The following is a 21,976-nucleotide window of genomic DNA, read 5'->3' as shown; positions in this document are numbered from 1 at the left end:
TGAAGAGGTTGCGGGCCTTCTCCGACGGGCTGGCGATTCCGGGTCCCACGCCGAACTTGTTCTGAGCCGTCACTCTGAACTCGTACTCGTGGTTCTCTGTCAGCCGCGTCACCAAGTAGGCGCACTCCTTGGGGTCGTTGGACACGTGGACCCACGACTTCCGGTTCTCCTCGCGCTTCTCCACTACGTAGTTCGTGATCTTGGAGCCGCCGTCGTCCGCCGGAGGTTTCCAGGACAGGCCGATCCTGTCGGCGAACACCTCGGTCAACACGATAGGTCCCGTGGGTGCCCCGGGTGGACCTGTGGGTGGGGCGGGAAAGGAGAGCGTAATTTTATTGGACCATGAACCAAAACTAGGAAGTGAAACTATATTGTGGCTGTCGAGGCGGAAACCTTCTATGTTCGAAATTGTTACTATTCAGGAAATGTTCCAATGGGTGAACTGTAGTTATAATTTAGTCACAAGCTCTTGTTCATATTAATATTTAAACAACTTTCAAAATTGTTTAGAACAAATAGCAAATAATAGGTGACCTACAATCTCTAAGTCTGAGCTTGAAGATTATCTATACTTAGATTTTCTTGCACGACACTCTTGTACGACAAAGTAGGGCATTAATTTACAGAGGGGGAAAAAACAACAACATAAAATATGGAGATTTTGTGTTTGTGACTGGCAGCGATGACGAATGCAACGCGGAACAGGCTTACTGACCCAGAACGGTGAGTTTGATGTCCTTGGTGGCGGTTCCCAGGCTGTTGGTGGCCGTCAGGATGTAGATGGCGTTGTCTTCTCTGGTGGACTGATGGACCAGCAGGGTGCATTTGTCATGGGTCACCAGCTTGTTCATGTGCTGATCGTAGTGGATGGCTGCCTTCACGTCCGGCTTGGCCAGCGAGGCCTTCTCCCAGCTGAGTGTGGGGAACGGACAGCCGCTGATCTTTGCCACAACGCTGACGTCGCAGCCCTCCTCTCCCTCAATGGCTTCACGTGCCTCGATGGTTGGAGCACCTGAGGAGAACAGAGAGAGGAGAGGAGTGGAGGTTAGGAGCTGGGTTGGACTAATAGCCTAATAGCAGGTTACTAAATGTTTCTGATTGGCAGAGCCAACTTGTCAGTCACTCACAGGTCTGGTCCTTGATGACCATTGGTCCAGCGGTGGCTGAGGGCCTGCTGGGTCCCGCCTCGTTCACAGCCTTCACTCTGAACTCGTACTCTCCTCCCTGGCAAAAATAACAACACATTTAAACCACATGACAATACAGCAATACATTTGCATACCCTGCATTCAATCATGCATTACATTTGTACGAAGATCTATAGCAGTGGTTCTCAAAGTGGGTCCTTGAGTGGCATATGAAAATAGGGATACCATGTTGAAAGTTTTTTATTTCAATATTATTTCAGGAGTTATTTCCCAATGAGAGAAAGGAAAAGAATTATTCACATTATAGTTCCCCACCTACAGTATACAGTACAGTATCTGTACTTAAATATAATCTAACAACCAAGACCTTCTCTCAAGACACAACATAGTTTGGAATGGGGTTCCACCGCCAACCACTGCTAAACAGGACATCATTTAGTTACACTTTCTGTATTGTGGATGTTTGTTTGTTAAACCAAAGACAGTAGACTGACCTCCTTCAGTTCCTCCACTATGAAGGTGAGCTCCTCGACGTTTCTCTTGTTGCACAGTTTCCAGGTCTCCTTCTGCTTGGCGCTGGGGTCCCAGCACAGCCTCTCAATGATGTAATGTGTGACTGGAGAGCCTCCGTCATTCTTAGGAGCTTCCCAGGTGAGAGTCACTGTGGACTTGGTAACCAAGTTGATCTTCACCTTAGTGGGAGAATCGGGAGGATCTGGAGGGGAAGGGAATATTATTATGTTTTTTTAAATACAGGCTATAATATGCAGTATTTTTGGTAGTTTAGTCTGTTTCAGTAATAATATTATCATCATATTTCATGTTCTCTTACAGATGGGGTCTCTGGCTTTGACGGGGTCTGTGGTGAGGGCGTACGGTCCGAAGCCCAGTCTGTTCTCAGCTTTGACTCTGAACAGATACTCCTGACCCTCCAACAGTCCAGGGCACACGTAGGCCTGGCTGGCGCACGCTGCGTTCACCTAGACAACAACACACCAGCGATTAATTTACAGACTTACTGATTACAATGTTCAACAACAGTCTTGAGGGACTACAAATAATTCACGCTGGAATACTAAGCAGTCGAGTGATGGCGTTATCTTACTATGGTCCAAGCCTTGTCGGTCACACTTCTCTTCTCAATGAAGTATGTCTTGATGCGCTCTCCTCCATCGGTTTCTGGGAGCTTCCAGATCAGTCTCATGGTGCTTTTGGTGACGTCAGTCACCTTCAGCTCCTTAGGAGCTCCAGGGACGTCTGGAGATACAGTCACAGTCAGATTCACAGAAACTTACAGTATTATACATCTACAAAGTGCATCTAAAAAATATCCAATATTTGGAGATTTTGGGGGGATTTTCTTCCGTAAGGTAATTCAAAAAGTTGAAACTTTCAAAATGACATATAAAGTAAACAGTCTACATACAATGTCACTCAAAATACGATAAGATAATAATGATTGACATTGAGTGTGAGTGTGCATTACGTACCAAGGACATGGACAAAGACGTTGAGCTTCTTTGTTCCTGACTTGTTCTTGGCTTCGACGTGGTAGCGACCAGAGTGGGTCCTCAAACTGAGGGGGAAGCTCACTAATGACCTGGTGTCTGTCGTCTCAATCTGGGAGCAACACAACACAGCATCAATACAATTGACTTCTTTTCAATGTGTTTTTTTTCCTATGTCCCCCCCCCCCTTTTTTGATAGATAAATATACATAAATAGTATTGGTACCGCAGGCCTAATGGAGTTATCAGAAACTACCCTGCAGTGTTGATGTACGGCCCCAGTGACCATCGCTGCATCTACACATTTATTTCTATGCCTTTTTCTGACCTTGCAGTCGATGGGAAGCTGGTGGAGTTTGTTCTTCCTCTCCGTCTTGGCTTTGCCGTAGAAGTCCCAGGTGACCTTGGGAGCGGGGCGGCCCTCTACAATGACAGGGATCTTGAATGGATCTCCAGCTCTGACGAAGAGCAGGTCATCAGCCAACATGTCCAGGGTGAGGCTTGGTACGGCTGGAGAGAGACAGAACACAGTCAGTGTTAGAGAAAGGGACACAATGTTTCCCAACACCGGGCTCCGGCTGTGCCCCCCATCTGGGCTGCCAAAGATCACAGGAGAGGCGTGAGGAATTGTCTGTTTTTTGGAGGTAGTCCAAAATTGCAAACATGTTGCAACAAAATCAGTGCAACTCCCACATGTAACACTATTGTGAATTCAAATGTTTCACAAATAGCTAAACTAGCTCTAGATCTTCATGCTTATATATGTAGCGACTTACTGTGAACGTCCTCCACACAGACATCCTGGGTTTTGGGACTGGGGTCAGACTCTCCCTTGTCGTTGACGGCGATGATTCTGAAGCGGTATTTCTTGAGCTCTGGGAGGCTGGGCACGGTGAACTCTGTGTTGGGACACAGGCTCTCCATGTCGTTGACGGGGATCCATTCTGTGCCGCTCTCTTCCTGGATCTGGATGATGTAGCCCTTGATGGGGCTTCCGCCGTCAGACTCGGGGGCCTTCCAGGCCAGGGAGACGCTGTACTTGTTCTTATCCGCCACTACTGGAGCAGCGGGCATGCTGGGGGGAGCTGGGAGGGAGAGAGAGAGGGGGACGCAGGTTTAGATCAGTGATTCTCAAAGCTTTTCAGCTTAAAACCCAAAAGATATTTGTTTAGTCTGCCAAGTATCTAATCTTATAGAAATACATTATGAAGTAACTAAGCTCTCCTGTCAGAAATGAGAGAGGGCGAGATCATTTAGCGGCCTACAACCGGGTCGCGACGTGGTCGGTAGTTTTCAGCGACCGGGTCGCAAAATCGAGCGACCGGGTCGCTAAATGGAGCGACCGGGTCGCTAAATCACCGACCGCGGCACTAAAGCGAGCGACCGGGTCGCTAAATGGAGCGACCGGGTCGCTAAATCACCGACCGCGGCACTAAAGCGAGCGACCGGGTCGCTAAATCGACCGACTGGGACGCTTATTCCATCGACCGGGACGCTAATTCCACCGACTGGGACGCTAATCCAGCGACCGGGTAGGTAAATCCACCGACCGGTGGTCGCTTCCACCGACCTACTAACCCTAACCCTAACCCTAACCGACCGGGTCGCTAAATCGACCGACTGGGGCGCAAAATCTTCCGACCGGGTCGCTAAATCTACCGACCTAAAACTGCAGGCAGGTCGGTAGATTTAGCGACTGGGTCGGTCGATTTAGCGGCGCGGTCGGTGATTTAGCGACCCGGTCGCTCGATTTAGCGACCCGGTCGCTGAAAACTACCGACCACGTTGCGACCCGGTTGTAGGTCGCTAAATGATCTCGCTCCTACTGTCAGAAATAGTGAAAATAGCCGATCTGCCGTTTTCACTATCACACTATCTTTTTATTTGTATGTTTTTTTTTGCAGTGCTAACCGCTCCTACATCTGGCTTTGTCTGTTTGTACGCATGTCCCACACTCTCACTGGCCAAGCTTCACGAGACGCTTAATGAAATTAACTCATGAAAAGCACAGCTCACTTCATTTTTGTCTTTACTCACAACCCAGAGTTTATAATAGTAGTACTAGTATTATATATCTATTGTAGTAGTACTAGTAGTGCTACTACTAGAAGTAGTAGTATTAATGTGTACTTACTGAGTGGGTCCACAGCGAAGGCAGAGTCAGAAGGTTCGCTGAACGCTCCGGTTCCAGAAGAGTTACTGGCTGCGACTCTGAACTCATACTCTGTGCCTTCAAACAGACGAGTCACCTAGAGAGCACACACAACAACGTCGAAACATATTAATAACAGCATTACGTAAATGTAATAATTGTGACAGGCCTAATGTTTTTATGAGTTTAATGAGTTTTCATTTCATAATAATTCATAATCATAAAAGCTGACCTGGTAATCCCAGCCCTTCGAGCCTCTCTTGGTGATGGGGACCTTGTTGACCTTAGCCCAGTAGTCACTGCCCACCTCCCTCTTCTCCAGCCAGTAGCCGTTGACCATGGAGCCTCCGCTCTCTCTGGGGGGATCCCAGGTCACAGTCATGGAGGTCTTGGAGTACTCTGTGATCTTGGGTTTCTCCGGGGGTCCGGGGAGACCGAAGGGGTCTTTGATGGGTACCTGTTCGGTCATGCATGGGTCTGACTTGCCGTAGCGGTTCTCGGCACGGACCCTGAACATGTAGGTCTTGTTGGTCTCCAGGCTCCACACCTTGAGAGAGGAGAGAGCAAGAGAAAACTGTCAGTGGTGGAACAAGTACTGGGTTCCTCCAAAGGTTTCACAATATTGTCAAAATATTTCGAAAATACAAGCTCACAACAGGTCACATCGTCACAAGTGTTGTCAGCTTGTAGATTGGTTATTTTCAAATAGACAAAGATCAAAATAGGGCTTGAAACTAAAAAACTACAATATTTGCCTCTGATACGTAGCAGAGTAATTTAAGTATTGAGGAATGGACACCGAGCAGTGGTAAATGTACTACTGCTACTAGTATTTGTATTAAGTAGTAGAAAAACTGACCCCATATTTCTTCTCAATGATGGTGCTGGTGACCTCCTCCCACTGGGGACCAGGAGGTGCTTCCTGTCCCTCCTCCAACTCCACCTGTACCTCCTCCACCACCAACAGCTTCTCTACGATGTAGTTGGTCAGCTCACTGCCGCCGCTGTCCAATGGCGGCTCCCAGTTCAGGTAGCAGGACTCGGCCCTGATGTTGGACACTCTCAGGTTCCTGGGTGGCGTGGGGCGATCTGCAGGAGAGGAAAGGAGAGGAAAGGGTCTCAGGCCTGGTCTAAAAGTAGACAGATTGTATGAACCTCAAGCCAATGGTGACGGTCACTCACCCAGCACAGCGATGGTGATGTTGTGATGGGCGGAGCCCATGTTGTTGGAGGCGGTGACCGTGTAGGTGGCCTTGTCTCTCCTGTTGACCGCCGGGATGGTGAGGGTGGTCTTGCAGTTCAGCCTGCCGGTCTCCACCGTCTCAATCTTCAGAGCCTCGGTGGACTCTGCGATCAGCACGTCGTCCTTGAACCACTCCACCTTGGGGATGGGCAAGCCAAGGACGTCCGCGGGGATCTCGATGAGGTCTCCCTTCCTCGCCACGATGGCGTCTCCCTTGAACACCTTCAGCATTGTGATCTCAGGAGAAACTGGCGGCAGAAACGAGAGGAGAAGCTCAGTGGTGGAGCAAAGTATCAAATGTGTCAAAGTTCCATGCATAGCGTCGGTCAGAAACATTGATTCTCGATGTACCAACTTTGTTGTAAATTAACGCACTACTTCGTCATACAAGAGTGCAAAATGTTGTCATTGCCATTTCTATGTATATTTAAGTTGTCATATCTGCCCTGTGCAATTTGTGGTTATGCACCCTAAAAGGCAAACAGGAATGTACGAACAGTATAACGTTCAATGCCAAAAACACAAATGATTTGTTAGTCGCAACTTTGCATGAAAATGTATCGTCAGCCCTTGTCCCAGCAGGTACCTTCATCATCTATAATGATGACGCTCATGGGGATGGACGGTTGGCTCTCTCCGAGCAGGTTGGAACATTTGATCCTGAACTCGTACTTGAAGTCCTCTTCCAGACCCTCCACGGTCATGGTGAGGTTGGGGCACAGCTCCGTGTTGCAGATCACGAAGTCCGGCTGGTCCACTCTCCTCTTCTCTATGGTGTAGCCGATTATGGGGCTCCCACCGTCGTTGCGAGGAGGTTTCCACGTCATCGTGACGGAGTTCTTGGTTCTCTCGATGTAGTGGAACTTCTCTGGGTAGCTGGGAGGACCTGGAAGAACGGAGGAGATGGGAGATGTTCAGAGGATCTTTTCACAGTTAGAAACTCATATGCAGCGGTCATATGCAGGACAGGTTCTATTACCGGTAGTAAGTAAAAGGCTTGTGTTAAAAAATGTACCTAAAATGATAAAATTATAAAAATAGAGCTTATGTGGTTATTGTATGTTTTGTAATAATAATATAAATCTGGCATGAAACTAACTAAACATGTCAAATAATTAAAGAGTAAAAAGTACAATATCCTTCTATATGTAGTGGAGTAGAAGTAAACAAAATCAAACTTAAGTTACTTTCCACCACTGTATGTATACCGGTATAAGGCATATATATATATATATATATATATATATATATATATATATATATATATATAGCATATACAATAATTCAGCCAACAACTTACTTTGTGGGTCCACAGCCTTGATAGGTCCCAGTTCGAAGGGTACACCCCAGCCGTACTTGTTCTTGGCAGTGACTTGGAACATATATTCCATTTCCTCTATGATGCCACTGATCTCACACTTGGACCCTACGGTCTCTACAGGCTGCCTGTAGGAGTGCATCTTGGCATCTTTCCTCTCCACGACGAAGCCTGTGATGTCACTTCCTCCGTCGTCGTCTGGGTCGTCCCAGTTCAGGAAGATCATCTTGCGGGTCACCACGACAGGCTTCAGGTCTGTAACCGGTCCAGGGACATCTGGAGAGAGGGAGTGGGAGGCACAAGCTGTCAATTATCTAGACTAGTTCAATGCCCGTTTGTTGGGTATCGATCAACTTCCTTGGGTCCTCAGCAATACACCCGAAAAATGTGAAGGCCCTTCCAGCCAACAGCATTCGTTTCCGTTTGCATTTCAGGACAGAAAATTCCAAGGTGATTTAAATACATAAAAATAAATTTGGTCTGTTGAAATCAATGGGTCACGTGACGTGACATAAGACTGTAACGTTGTTTTACGGTTTATTGTATGAATGTAATGTCCTACTCACCCACTACATCCACCTGGCACCAGGCAGACTTGATTCCGCTGGGATTACAGGCGCTGATCGAATACTTTCCACAGTCCTCCCTGGTGGCGTTCTTAATGGTTAAGGTGCACAGTCCTCCTTCATCTGAAAGCTCCACACGTTTATCGTCTGGCTTCTTGTCATTAATCAGCCAGGTGATGGCGGGCTTGGGCTTCCCGCGCACGGGGATCGGCACCACCAGGGTCTCCCCGGCTCTGACGATGATACCATTATTCTTCACGTTCAGGTCCATCTCAATCACTGGCGGCTCTGCAGAGGGAAACGACACGAGAGAGAGAGAGACAGGGTTCAGTAGGACCAGAATATTGTGAACAAGTAGCGAAGATTAAATAGACTGCAACAAATATCTGGAGATTAAGGTGGAGAAAATACATTTTATATACGTATACCAATAAATCTCCAATCAAGATTACGCATTCAGTTCAAATTTTGTCAGCTCATTTATTTATTTCATCCAATTTAAAATGTATTTTAGTTTTCTCTCCACCCCTGTTACACAACATTATATGGCAATGATTACTATCACAACATAGAGCTATTTAACCATGTTAAACCCAAAACGTACCTGCAGGGTTCTTGACGATCACCTGTTGAGTTAACCCGGGTGTTCCCTCTCCTGCAGCGTTGACGGCCATCACTCGGACCATGTACTTCCCTCCGTCTCTGACTCCGAACACCGTGAAGTTTCTGGTCTTCTGCAGGCGCTCGGTGGCTCTGGACCACTCCTTCTGGCCGGCCAGGCACTGAGATCAACAACAACACAGAACGTACGTTGTTATTATCAGTATAAAACATCACATTTCTAAAGAAAACAAGACTGGTTGACTGACTGTTCAAGTGGCTGGTAGACAAAACTAACCAACTAACCACAGACCAACATAATGACGATACAATACATATAATTGCTGTCGGGTAGAAATCTTGTATCTCCACATTTCAAATGTCCATGTATTCATCATCACAATGCGTTGTATCGTACGCATTTTGTTTTCCATTTCCTGGAAAGTAATGGTTTTGAACATGCAAGGGTTGAGCCCGACAGCAACGATATTTTCCGTATGTTATGTTTTGCTTTCTATTTCTATTTGCTACTTCCTCTCCTGCTTGTATCTGTGTGTGTCTGGCGTGAATAAAGACCTTCTCAACGTGGTATCCCGTGATCTCTCCTCCGCCGTTGTCCGCGGGAGCTTCCCACTCCACCTCGATGGAGTGATCCGTTGTCTCAGTCACTTTGGGTGCGGGTGGACCAGGAGGCACTGAGGAGGAGACGGAGCATAATGTTCATACTTAAATCCTATCCATGTATATTGTGTAGTGCAGGGGTTCTCAAACCTTTTTAGGCCGTGACCCCCAAAATAAACATGAACTGGGGACCCCCACCCTGACAAGCACTTGGAATTGTAGGTATTACATTTAATGTGACTCGGTTCCACAGATAAATGTTGTGAAAATAGCAGATCTACATGCTCACAACGCCTCACAGAGCATGTAGATCTGCTATTTTCACAATGTTCGCCTCTTGCTTACTTAATATTTGACAGTTTGGCCAGTTTGGTATTAAAACAGTCTTAAAAGTCCTTAAATTGTCACTTCATAAATGTGCAGATACCCTGTATACACTTACAGTGTGTTTTGGTTTGTTTACCATTGAGTGGGGGAAAAAATTACATTAAGGTAATCATCTGGGGACCCCACAAAATAATTTGGGGACCCCAAAGTTTGAGAACCACTGGTGTAGTGTATTGTGTTGTGTGTAAAGTCTAGTGATCTTACAGATTGCAGCCTGGGCGGTCTTGGGTTCTGACGGGGGGCTGAACTTTCCTGGCCCAGCCTGGTTCTCTGCAGCTACTCTGAAGATGTAGGTGAGTCCTTCCATCAGGCCCTCCACGCACAGCTCCGTTTCTGGGACCGGATCCCTGCAAACACAACCACAACCGTTACATCTCTCTGCATTGGAATTCACACCATTAACCAGGGGTCTTCAACAGGGGGTCCGGGACCCCTAGGGGATCCTCAGAGTTACTACATGGTGGCCGCCAAATCTTTGTGTGATAGGATAATTCTTTTAAAATTAACAACTTGAACCCCTCACATCCCAATTCTGAGGAGAACTTTAGCCAAAAACGGCAGATCTACAAGCAGATCGGCTATTTTTGGTGAAGAGGTAAAAAAGAGCAGACCAAGTACAGAGTGAAAGGTCAAGTTTAGTAAGTAACGACAATTTAAGTGGTTAAAAGTCTGTAAGAAAAACACATCAACACAAATCTAACAGACTGATGACAGTTCTGTCAAACAAGTTTATGAATCCATCTATGAAATCGATGAAAGTCTGTATCACACATTTATACAATATGTAGAGGGGGTCCCTGCTCTCTCAGCTAAGGGGTCCTTGGCCTGAAAACATTGAAGACCCCTGCCATAAACGACAACTGATCTAGGATCAGGTCCCCCAAAACAAATAACACCATGAGCATCTCTTCAACGGATGCACTGTTGAGGCTGTCACCTGTTGGCTCGAGACCAGTGGGTGCTGTTGATCTCTCGTTTCTCCACCCAGTATCCCACGATGGGGTTACCGTTGTCCGCCGGTGGCTCCCAGGTCACCACCATGCTGGTGGCGGCGACGTCAATGATTTCTGGTTTGTTAGGTATGCCAGGAAGCTCTGGAAAAACAACACAAATATATATACTCGTCATTGACAGTTTGTGATAGTTTTAAATTGCTGTCACATTACTTATATATCACAGAATACGTGACAGAACTACTCATCAAAATCTGCTTTAAAAATGCAATTTTGTATCGAACTAATATCAAAATAATATATTGGTTTTAGTCAGTCATTTATTTAATTATATTTATATTTGAATGCCATGCTGAAAAAAGCCTTTTGTGATGAGGTGAAGGCAGCAGATTCAACCCGTGTTTTCTGGAGAAGCTTTCAAAAGGGTCAACAAGTTGGAGAAATGTTAAATAAAAATACTACATTTAAGTAGTTTCAACTAATATGTGCATCAGTATGCCTAATGAATCAGGTAATTAAGGATGCACTGTTTTGTAGAAGTCTGCATTTGCACCCAGAACCACAGTTACTGTTTAAAAAGTGTATGGTAAACCCTAATGGAAACTTAGTGGAACCTAGTGAACACGTAGTGGAAACCTGGGAAAAAAACGCACCGAATGGATTCTTGGTGATCATGGGTTTGGAGACGCAGGGTGGACCGGCGCCAAACTTGTTCTCGGCCACTGCCCTGAAGATGTACTCCTTCTTCTCAATGAGTTTAGGCACCAGGTAGCGGCAGCTGGCCAGGATAGTGGTGACAGAGCTCCAGCCGAACTCCGCCTTGGTGTTGTCCTTCTTCTCCAGGGTGTAGTTGAGAATCTCGCAGCCTCCGTCGTCCACAGGCGGGTCCCACTTGCAGAGGACCGAGTTCTTCCTGATCTCCTCGAAGCGGAAGTTCACAGGACGAGTGGGAACGTCTGGAGGAATCGCACATAATACAAACGTCTCAACACGGCTTTCATTTCAATGTGTCCATTGTCACCGGCACCGAGGTGATGCATTACAATTAGTGGCCAACCAATAAGGGCTTTTCAGTGACCGATGCTGATGCTGATATTTAAACAACATGACTGTCGATGGCAAATATATAATGCCGATATCATGTTGCTGTTTAATAATAATAAAAAAATATACACAACATTTCTTTGGTTAATAACTTTTCACAAGTAAATTTACACAATTTATTAGAAACAATCTCGCTCATTCTAATCGGCCCGGCGCTGATTATTATATAAAAATGCCAGATATCGGCCCGATTGGATCTGTTTCTCGCCGAATACGATAGAATAGAATGGAACAGAATCTTACCCAGCACGTTGACTTCACAGACAGCAGTGCATTTGCCGTGGTTGTTCACCACCTTGACGGTGTAGACACCATGGTCTCCGCGGACCGAGTCCTTCACGACGAGGAAGGACTCGCCCCGCATGCTGTTGTCGATGGTCAGGCGCTCGTTCAGCGTGGGGTAGTCTGACTCCTCCTCCTCCTCCTCCACCGGCGCCTCCGCTGCGGCTGGCTCCTCCTTCTTCTCTCCTTCCTCTCCCTCCTTCTTCTCTCCTTCCTCTCCCTCCTTCGTCTCTGCCGCCGCTTCCTCCTTCTTCTCTGGCGCGGCTTCCTCCTTCTTTTCCCCTTCCTCCGTCTTCTCGACGGCCTCTTCTTTCTTCACCACTTTCACCTCTTTCTTGGCGGGTTTCTCGCCGCGGACCCTCAGGGGCTCGGGTGTGATCTCCCGGTCGTTCCAGTACCAGGTGATCTCCGGGTACGGCGCTCCGGTGATGTTGGCTACCAGGGAGATCTCGTATCCTCTCTTGACGTTGAGGCCAGCAGCCAGACTGCCGGCAAGGTACACCTTGGGCGGATCTGGGGGGAGAGACAACACCATGTTTACAGTTTCAGTGTTTTGGTATGAACTGCGTTTCTAGAACATTGTGATTAGTCAATGCTCTGGGTATATGCTTTGTATTTAGAGATGTCTGCACTCTGCATGTGTATATTGTGTGTCATTGTTGTGTATCAGTGGGCTGGGCTCAGTAGAAGAAGTAATGAGGACCCACTGGTTTCATTCAGTGAATGATGTGGCTTAAATGGCCATGCTGAAACGGTATTATTGGTATTATGTCTTACCAATGGAGTCCAAGGCCTTGGCGAAAGGCGTGGCGCGAGAAGGTTCACTCAGGCCTGCCGCGTTCTCCGCCGTGATTCGGAACTGGTAGCTCTTTCCCTCCGTCAGTCCTCGGACGGTGTAGGACGTCACGGGAACCAGGAAGTCATTGCATCGGGACCACAGGTCCTCTCCTTTCATGGACTGCTCCAGGATGTAGCCCATGATCTTACAGCCTCCGTCGTACATGGGGGGCTTCCAGGTCAGGGTCATGGTGTTGGCCGTGGGGAGGTTGGTCTCCACGTCGACCGGAGGGTCTGGGGGATCTGGGAACACACAGAAGTTGCAACAGTTAGTGCACTGTTTTCCAAGCACTGGGTCAGAACACATTTGAAGGTCACAGACACATTATTATGGGTCCCTTAATATTTTGTTTCCTACATTTTATTTTCTATTTTTTATTATTTAAAAACATTTTAAAAAGAAATTTCAAAAAAGCATTTTTTTTCATGAATTACAAAACAAATTCAAAGATTTTTTTCAGTCATTTCATGAAGAAATCAAAGAAAAATCTAAGAAATTCTGTGTTTAAGAAGTAGTGAAAATAGCCGATCTATTCATAGCCGATCATTAGTTTGGGTCCCAGGCTAAAAGGTTTGGGAAGTTAGTGGACGTGGAAGTGGTAGTATGAAATGTGATTTATCTATTGTATCTATGTATATGTATCTATTAAAGCACAACATACACCAATTGAAGTAGACACATGATGTACATAGTGCATGAAAGTGGAATCTATCTGTTAAACTTGAAAGTGTGTACTGTGTATCTATTCATTCTAGAAAGAGCTGCCGTACGTTTCTGGTCTTCTGCAATAACAGGGTGGCGGAGCTCAGTGAATTCTCCTCCTCCGATCTTGTTGACAGCCTGGACTCTGAAGTAGTACTCTCCGTTGGGGACCAGGTCTTTAACGGGCCAGGTCAACTTCAGCTCTCCTGACATCACGTTGACGTATGTCCTCCTGCCGGCTTCACGACGCTACACACACACACACACACACACACACACACACACATTTAGTTTTTTTGTAGGGAAGGTAACAAAAAGATGTATATGTCACAGTTTTTTTTGAGTTTCAGTGAAATTGAGAACAGGAGCGCTCGTCGTGCGGCGCGGGGCGGAACAATCGGTCGCTTTGATCCACAACAACAACAACGACGACAACAACGACGACAACAACGTAGCGTCGGCAGGAATGATAGCGCCTCACCCCACGGAGGTTAGGGTTAGGCATAGTTTTAAAGAGGTTAAGGTTAGGGTTAGGGTTAGAGTTAGGCATGGTAAGCTAATGGCTAAACACAGCTGAGCTAGGCTAGTGGATAAACAATGAAAGAGGTGTCGCAAACGAGTGACGTCAGCGACTGCACAAGTGAATGGCTGTTGTCGCCATCTCATGGTGAATACGCAGAATTACACAGGTGCGCTGATAAGAGACTATCAAGGTGAATTGATCCAGGTGGTGTTAGGGGGTGTGTGGTGAACGACAAAACGAGCGCTCTTACCCCAATCTCACTGAGTTACCCAAACTGACTGTAACATATATAATATGTACTCGGGACTCATAAATATGGTACAGTAGATGCTGTCATTACCTGCATGACATAGTGTGTGACGGGCGTTCCTCCGTCGTAGTGTGGAGGATCCCAGGAGATCTTACAGTTGCTCCTAGTGATGTCAGTAGCGACGATCTGCTTAGGTGCTCCGGGCAGCCCTGAGAACATACAGATAAGAGGAGCTTTAACAGTCCGCTTCAACACCAAACATACCAGAACCCCAACCAGGTCAGGTTTATGAGTCAAGCCCAAGGCTACCTTTGAAAAAGAGAGGAGGGATCCGAGCACTCAAAAAGTTAAAAGAGGAGGAGAACGGACGTAAAAATAGGGGAATTTATTTCATTACAAAATATTAAAAGCCAACATGTTTCGACCGCTCGCGGTCTTCATCAGGGCAATTTGAGGCGACCTTTGTTTTAGACCCACATTTTGTCAAAATAGTGCAAAACCAATCCTAAGCAACTTGAACCCCCCCCCCCACCCCCCCCCACACACACACACACTTTAAGAAAAAAAATACACTAAATAGGGATTAAGCAGTTCAACATCGGGACACATCGGCTGCATAGTTGCTTGCAAACATGGCTCTAAAACATAAGCAGTAGAATGTGCTTTTTTTTTAGAGAGACGTACCGATGACTTTGACGTTGACGGTGGCGCTAGCCTCTCCCAGTTTGTTCTCCACGGTGACTCTGTAATTTCCCGCGTCCGGGTGCACACTGTTCTCTGCCTCCAGGCGACAACCAGTAAACTCCTCGCTAAAAACACAATGACAACATCACGTTAGAATCATTTATCTATCTGCATTTAGAGTCACCATTCAATCAATCAATCAGTCAGTCAGTCAGTCAGTCAGTCAGTCAGTCAGTCAGTCAGTCAGTCAGTCAGTCAGTCAGTCAGTCAACCAACCAATAATAGAGTAAGTTGGTCACTCTCAATCAATCAATAATAGTATATTTAGAGTGAGTGAGTGAGTGAGTGAGTGAGTGAGTGAGTGAGTGAGTGAGTGAGTGAGTGAGTGAGTGAGTGAGTGAGTGAGACAGACAGACAGACAGACAGACAGACAGACAGACAGACAGACAGTCATCTATCATATTTTCAGAGTAAACCAGTAGATCAGAATGCAGACCTGAAAGTGATGCGTTCGTTGGCCCACAGTTCCTTGCCGTCTTTGTGCCAGCTGATTTGAGGTTTAGGAACAGCCCTGTAGGGAATGTTGATGATCATCTTCTCTGTCTCCACCACCACCAGGTCCAGAGCCGTGAACTCCAGGCTGGGCACACCTGCATACCATGGGGATAACATTAACACCTCAACATCGCAATGGGACAAAAGGAGTTAAAGGACGATAACCAAAAGTATATAATGATAATTATGGTGAGTGTCCACAGTGGCATCAAACGAGCACTGGACAGTCAAGCTGTGTCAGAGCCCACACAGAGAGAGACAGAGACAGACAGACAGACAGACAGACAGACAGACAGAAACAGACAGAGAGACAGAGGTCTGTTAGCGAGAGTTCTTACATTCCGAGTCATTCGCGGCCACAGTCTCGGAGATGTCGGACGGTTCGCCCACTCCCACAGCGTTGAAGGCTCGCACTCGGAAGATGTACTCCTTCTCAGAAACGATGCCTTCCTCTGCGCCCGCCTGGTATTTCTGCTCCTTCACGGGGCGGTCGTTGATTCTCATCCACTTGTCGGATCCGGCCTCGCACATCTCGATGTGGTAGCCCGTGATACGCACGCCACCGTCTCTCTCTGGAGGCTTCCAGGAAATGGAAATGGAGCTGCGACTCGCTCCGGTCACATGCAGCTCAATGGGAGGAGATGGGACGCCTGTAAGAATATTTTATTAAAGACATTCATCATACTACATAGAGTAAAGGGATGGTTTAATAGATTCATTTTCATTATGATATTCATTTTAAAATTCATATTTCTTGTGGAAGGTTGGGAAATACAACTTCTCCCTCTCAACATGTTAGGGAAAATAGCAGATCTACAGGATTGGCTATTTGGAAAGTATTATCTAGGGCTTCAGTGATTAAAACGAAAGAAAAAAACAACAACACTGAAGCAATATCACGATATTGCATGATCCAAAATCCCAGCCTCAAGTCACAATATAAATAGGCCTATAATATAAATAAACTGACCAGTAATCATTTTTCTATTAATACAAACATAGGAACAATTCCAGGTTTATAATAAAAGCAGAGATTCATAGTCAAACCACGAATCCAAATGCTGATAAAAAAAAAACTAACCTTTGTGGTCTTCAATGGTGTATATCTCAGTGGATTCGCTAGGATGTCCAATGCCAGCTTCATTCTCAGCGCAGACCTGGAACTGCACCTCGGTTCCCTCGATGACGTCAGTGACTTTGTATTTGCATTCAGTACCTGCTGTCTTTCCACACTTCATCCAGCGAGTTCCCAACTTCTCTTTCTTCTCTATTTGATACCTGATGAGACACAGAATACATATTTATTAGACCAAATAAAACTCAAAGGAAAAATGTTCAATCAAGAAGAATCTACATAGCCTTTATTTGCCACTACTTTTGATTGTTCATATATGGTGTGTTTTTCCGTTTCTTACTTGAGTACGGGTCTTCCTCCGTCGCTGGTTGGGGCCTCCCACATGAGGTCGACGTATCGCATACTGACTCCTTCCACTGTCAGGTTGAGGGGAGCTCCAGGTGTAGCTGCGCCACAAAACATGAATTACTAGTTAAAACTTTGAGGTACATTTACTATGACAATACAATTATTTGAAAACCTTAATTTTCTGCCTACTCACTGTGTCTTAGAGGATGGCTGTGGACAGTTCAGAAAGCTGCTTTTTTTGTATTAATGCAAAAACATAGGGCTTCTATTTCAGCATGCTAACTTTCCAGGAAGAGAAAGGCTATCGTTTATAGCTTGGAATCCCTGTTGAGGATGTCATTGTTATGCAGGTACCTGAACTGTCCACAGCCCGCCAATGAGACACAGAGTGAGTCGACAGACAGCCATCTTACAATGAGCATTATAGTGAGGACTTACTGAAAGTATCTTTGGCGAGCACAGAGTCGGACAGCTCGCAGAACGGCCCGACGCCAACAGAGTTCTCGGCGGCCACTCTGAACATGTACAGAGAGCCCTCGTTGAGGGGCGTCACCGAGTACTCCAGCTCCTTGATGGTGGTGTCCACCGCCTGCCAGCCTTTACGCCTCACATCTCTCTTCTCCACCACGTAGTTGGTGATGCGGGCACCTCCGTCTCTGTCGGGGGCCGTCCACTTCAGGTCACAATGGTTCCTGCCGCTGCCCGCGACCGTCAGCCAGCGGGGGGCATTAGGGGGGTCTGGAGAGGAGGAGGATGAGAGAGAGGAGACATTAAACCTCAACTCAATGGCGAGTCACACTAAACACACCAACCGAACTTGAAATAAGTGTTGTGTGCTAAACGTGTGCAACGGCACGCCAACAACGTGTCCCGACCTGATACCACGGACATTTTCCAGAGTTCATATTCATGTGAAAAGGGCTTTAGTTATTAACCACTAGTTTCACTTACTGGGTCTCTCCATATTTATTAGGCACTAGTTTGTAAGCTACTAGTTCTACTTACTGAGTCTCTCCTTGCAAAGGACGGGGTCACTGGGCTCAGAGGGGTCGCTCACTCCCATCATGTTCACAGCTTTCACCCTGAAGGAGTACTCCTGCCTCTCCACCAGACCTCTCAGCTCGTGCTCCAGTTTGGTGACGTCCTCGGCCACGCAGATCCAGTCTGTGGTTCCGCTCTTCAGCATCTCAATGATGTAGCCCTCGATCTTGGCTCCGCCGTCGTGCTCGGGTCTGGTCCAGGTGACACTGCAGGAGGTCTTGGCCACGTTCTTCACCACGGGTTTACCAGGAGGCCATGGAGGATCTTAACAAAAACAAAGTATAGATTAGCAACTAGTCTTCTATTTATTATAATAACCGGCTCTTGTCATCTATTAAAAGATGAACAATTAATTCAGTTTGCATTTAGCATCTCCCTCCTATCACATATAAAGCTTGTGATCGTCCCAGTAGTTTTACCAATGGGATCTTTGATGAGGATCTGGTCTGTCTCCTTGCTGGGATTTCCGGTTCCTGCCAGGTTCTCGGCCAGCACTCTGAACTTGTACTTCTTCTTGGTAGGGAGACCTTTAACACTGCACACAAAACACAACAGCAGCTACATCAGTACATGTACTTCATGTATGTACATACAGTACATACATACAGCAGTACCTCTGTTTCTAATTCACACTGGCACTCACCAGGGAGGGTTATTATAGTTCATTCAAACTAATGAAAAGAAAAAGAGCACTGTCTTAAATGAAGCAGCAGACAGACTGACCAGTAGTTTGTGTCTTTGATGGGTAGCTTGTTGCATCTCATCCACCGGTCATGGTCTGGTTCGTATCTCTCCACCCAGTATCCAGTGATGGGACTGCCTCCATCCTCCTCAGGCTCGAACCAGGCCAGATTCACGGAGTCCTTGGTCACGTCTGAATGCTGCAGGTTTAAGGGAGCTCCAGGCGTGTCTGGGTGAGAGAAGATTTTTGTTTTAGGTTATTTGTCAGATGGATCTAACCTGTGCATTTTTTGTTTACAATGCTTAAAAGGCAAAAAGAAGTGTCATTTTCATTTATACTGTACGTTCAATGTCGAAAACACAATTTTAATTAAAATAATTAATATGACAATTAATCATCGACTAAAATGCCATGATCATGACAACACTGGTAATGAATACAACATGTCATAGTGATATTTCTACTCCAGATGTGATGTTTTCTTGCATGTACAAGTTGACATACCGAAGGGGTATTTGGCCACGATAATGAGACTCTCGGCTTCGGGTCCCACGCCGAACTGGTTCTCAGCGTAGACCCTGAAGACGTACTCCTTAAAGCGGACCAAGCCTGTGGCCTTGTAGGTGGTTTGTTTGATGGTGGACGACATCTTGTGCCAGATCTTGCTGGATGCTTCACGGCGCTCCACAAGGTAGTTGGTGATCTTGGCGCCTCCGTCGTCTCTGGGCGGGTTCCAGGCCAGGAAGGCCGTGGTGTTGGTGATTTCAGAGATGTCGAACGCACCAGGAGGCCCGGGCTTGTCTGGATAAGGGATGGACAAAAACAACAAGGAGATTAGGATTCAGATCATTCTCACTATCTCTGATTAGGGTTCTCACTATCTCTGATGCCGGTTCCTTTCAGGCAGCGGTGGAAACTAAATAATTATATATTTACTCAAGTGCTGTACTTAGGTAAGAACATTTTTGAGTTTACTTTTAATTGTGTGTCCCTTTTTCAATGTGTTATACTTGTGCCACACTGCATCTCAGAGGCAAATATAGATTATTTGTTTTACTAAGCCCTAAGCGGGAAAAAAAGCTAATCTACATTCTGGTTAATATTCTTAAATAGAAACTTTAATCAAATCAAAGGTTTTTTTACATTGATTCTAAAATCTTCCACTTTTCGACAAAATATCCAATTATGTCAGGTAACAGAGGAAGGAGTCAATTGGGTATGGCAAAGTATGGTAGCTGCCATACCTTGGCGACAGGGATTAAAAAATAAAAGGTACTTCTTAAAGGTATGGCAACTTGACTGGTGTCTTGCATGCACGCGAAGGCGCTTTTGCTGAACTGACGCCACTGTGAGGTAACCCGGGCCGGCAGGTCTCACCTAGAATGTTGACGTCGACAGTGGCGGTGGCTCTGCCGCTGCTGTTGGTGGCTTCAATGATGTAGGTGGAGGTGTCCCCTCTGATGGTCTTGGCGACGGCGACGGTGGAGGAGCCGGGCTTGGTGTCGATGGTCACCCTGTCGTCGGGCTGCAGGACCAGGTCGGCCTTGGTCCACTTGACCTTGGGCTCCGGCTTTCCCTTCACCTCTGCCGGGAGCTCTATCTTGCTGCCCGCCTTGGCCGTCAGGCCAGCCAGCAGCTTGGCGTCCAGCTGGATCTCTGGTGCCTCTGCAGGGGTGACACACGACACAACGCGTCTCGTTCATTTAACTGTGCCACTCGCTAGTTACTTTGTTACAAAACATACATTGACCAATTAAGCCCTATTTGATACTGGGATATCTTGTGTAATGGGTACTTTTACTTTTGATACTTAAAGTATATATCGATACCAATACTTAGTACAATAGAGGGTATGCGCATGCATAAAGTGAATAGCAAATCGAGTGGCAAAGTGAGTGGCAAAGTGAGTTTAACGTTGATTAACGTTGTTTACTGCAATCAGATAGGACTTTTCTGTTTGGATGTTGAAAGTAGTTTTCTGCCACTCATTTGGCGTTCCCACATAACTTCTGGGTATGCTGATGATGTCACGCACATACCCTCTATTTGGAATGCAGGACTACATAATAGTCCTATGTCCCATTGCATTAACTGTGTTAATGTAGCAGAGGGGTTTAGTGCCGCACGTGACTGTGTGTGTGTGTGTGTGTGTGTGTGTGTGTGTGTGTGTGTGTGTGTGTGTGTGTGTGTTACCTTTAGGATCAACAGCTTGGATCTCGTCCGTAGCCTTGCAGGGAGTGCTGGCTCCCAGCCTGTTGAGGGCTCTAACGCGGTACGCGTACCACTGACCCTCAATCAGCCCTGTCACCTCACACCTGCAACCACAACCACACCAGGAAACATCTTAACAAGCTGTGTACGCACAAGCTCCGAACATGGACCTAAACAAAGATGTTACAGAATCATGGTGAATGATGATGAGTTTGTCCATACTTGAGTTCAGGCACCATGTCTCCACAGGGTTCCCACTTGTCCGTGCCTCTCTGGCAGCGCTCCACGTTGTAGCCCTTGATGCCGGTTCCTCCATCGTATCGGGGAGGGTCCCACGTCAGGAAGATTCCACTGGCAGACTTGTCTCTCCACTTCAGTTGCTCGGGAGGATCCGGTACGGCTGGAGTGAGAGAGAGAAGAGAGAGGGAGATTACAGTTTACGTTTATTGGATTATCTCAAAACGGATCCAGTCCTTGATGTTACATTTCCTTTATGATCTCCCCATCAGTGTATGCTTGTAGGTATAGCCAGTAGCGGCTGAACTGAAAAGGAGACTCACTGGCAGGAGAGGAGACGTTGACGGGGTCCTCGATGTAAGCTGGCTCTCCCGGCCCACACTTGTTACAGGCTGTGACTCTGAACAGATACTCTTTGCCTTCCATCACATCTGTCACTGTGTACTCCTGATCTTCAATGCCTGTGATCACCTGAGGGACACAGCAACATACACAGCTTTATAGCATACTGTCCACACATCAACATGTGTGTGTGTGTGTGTGTGTGTGTGTGTGTGTGTGTGTGTGTGTGTGTGTGTGTGTGTGTGTGTGTGTGTGTGTGTGTGTGTGTGTGTGTGCGTGTGTGTGTGTGTGTGCGCGCGTGTGTGTGCGAGTGCGTGTGTGTGTACCGTACCTTGACCCAGGTCTTGCGGGACACGTCTCTTTTCTCCACCTGGTAGCCAGTGAGAGGACTTCCTCCGTCATGTTCAGGAGCCTCCCAGGTCAGATGGACGTGTTGTCTGGTCACCTCCAGCACCTTGAAGTCCTTAGGAGCGCTGGGACAGGCTGGAGGTGCGACACAATGGACACAGTGAGACCGCTTAGATTCACCACTTAGTCCCTCTGTGCTCTACACTAGTGTCTTTCCTGTTGTCTGTTATTGTGGGTTGGTTTTATTTTTTACTGTTT

General features: G+C 46.7%; 1 protein-coding gene across 1 annotated transcript in view; it reads right to left on the bottom strand.

The window, feature by feature from the left end:
- Positions 1–21,976, bottom strand: part of LOC308307447 (titin-like) — a gene marked incomplete at both ends in the record, with an annotated part of 241,805 nt that overhangs the window by 79,041 nt on the left and 140,788 nt on the right. The window contains 40 exons of the mRNA XM_080752712.1: positions 1–300; positions 716–1,012; positions 1,128–1,224; positions 1,643–1,863; positions 1,981–2,128; positions 2,254–2,405; positions 2,639–2,768; positions 2,985–3,166; positions 3,433–3,741; positions 4,791–4,905; positions 5,041–5,355; positions 5,668–5,897; positions 5,991–6,299; positions 6,638–6,937; positions 7,352–7,645; positions 7,936–8,223; positions 8,540–8,717; positions 9,112–9,230; positions 9,748–9,890; positions 10,481–10,637; positions 11,150–11,452; positions 11,844–12,395; positions 12,660–12,962; positions 13,491–13,671; positions 14,286–14,404; positions 14,880–15,004; positions 15,376–15,529; positions 15,773–16,084; positions 16,516–16,712; positions 16,850–16,955; positions 17,296–17,595; positions 17,863–18,162; positions 18,318–18,433; positions 18,622–18,808; positions 19,085–19,381; positions 19,958–20,245; positions 20,774–20,895; positions 21,014–21,191; positions 21,352–21,499; positions 21,702–21,853. Coding sequence (XP_080608838.1) covers positions 1–300; positions 716–1,012; positions 1,128–1,224; positions 1,643–1,863; positions 1,981–2,128; positions 2,254–2,405; positions 2,639–2,768; positions 2,985–3,166; positions 3,433–3,741; positions 4,791–4,905; positions 5,041–5,355; positions 5,668–5,897; positions 5,991–6,299; positions 6,638–6,937; positions 7,352–7,645; positions 7,936–8,223; positions 8,540–8,717; positions 9,112–9,230; positions 9,748–9,890; positions 10,481–10,637; positions 11,150–11,452; positions 11,844–12,395; positions 12,660–12,962; positions 13,491–13,671; positions 14,286–14,404; positions 14,880–15,004; positions 15,376–15,529; positions 15,773–16,084; positions 16,516–16,712; positions 16,850–16,955; positions 17,296–17,595; positions 17,863–18,162; positions 18,318–18,433; positions 18,622–18,808; positions 19,085–19,381; positions 19,958–20,245; positions 20,774–20,895; positions 21,014–21,191; positions 21,352–21,499; positions 21,702–21,853 — 8,724 coding nt within the window. The remainder of the gene's footprint in view (positions 301–715; positions 1,013–1,127; positions 1,225–1,642; positions 1,864–1,980; positions 2,129–2,253; positions 2,406–2,638; positions 2,769–2,984; positions 3,167–3,432; positions 3,742–4,790; positions 4,906–5,040; positions 5,356–5,667; positions 5,898–5,990; positions 6,300–6,637; positions 6,938–7,351; positions 7,646–7,935; positions 8,224–8,539; positions 8,718–9,111; positions 9,231–9,747; positions 9,891–10,480; positions 10,638–11,149; positions 11,453–11,843; positions 12,396–12,659; positions 12,963–13,490; positions 13,672–14,285; positions 14,405–14,879; positions 15,005–15,375; positions 15,530–15,772; positions 16,085–16,515; positions 16,713–16,849; positions 16,956–17,295; positions 17,596–17,862; positions 18,163–18,317; positions 18,434–18,621; positions 18,809–19,084; positions 19,382–19,957; positions 20,246–20,773; positions 20,896–21,013; positions 21,192–21,351; positions 21,500–21,701; positions 21,854–21,976) is intronic.

This window comes from Nannobrachium achirus (genome assembly GCF_963921795.1).
Source record: "Nannobrachium achirus genome assembly, chromosome: 22".
NCBI lineage: Eukaryota > Metazoa > Chordata > Actinopteri > Myctophiformes > Myctophidae > Nannobrachium > Nannobrachium achirus.
Note: the sequence above shows the minus strand (reverse complement) of the source record. Positions and strands in the feature narration are given on the sequence as shown.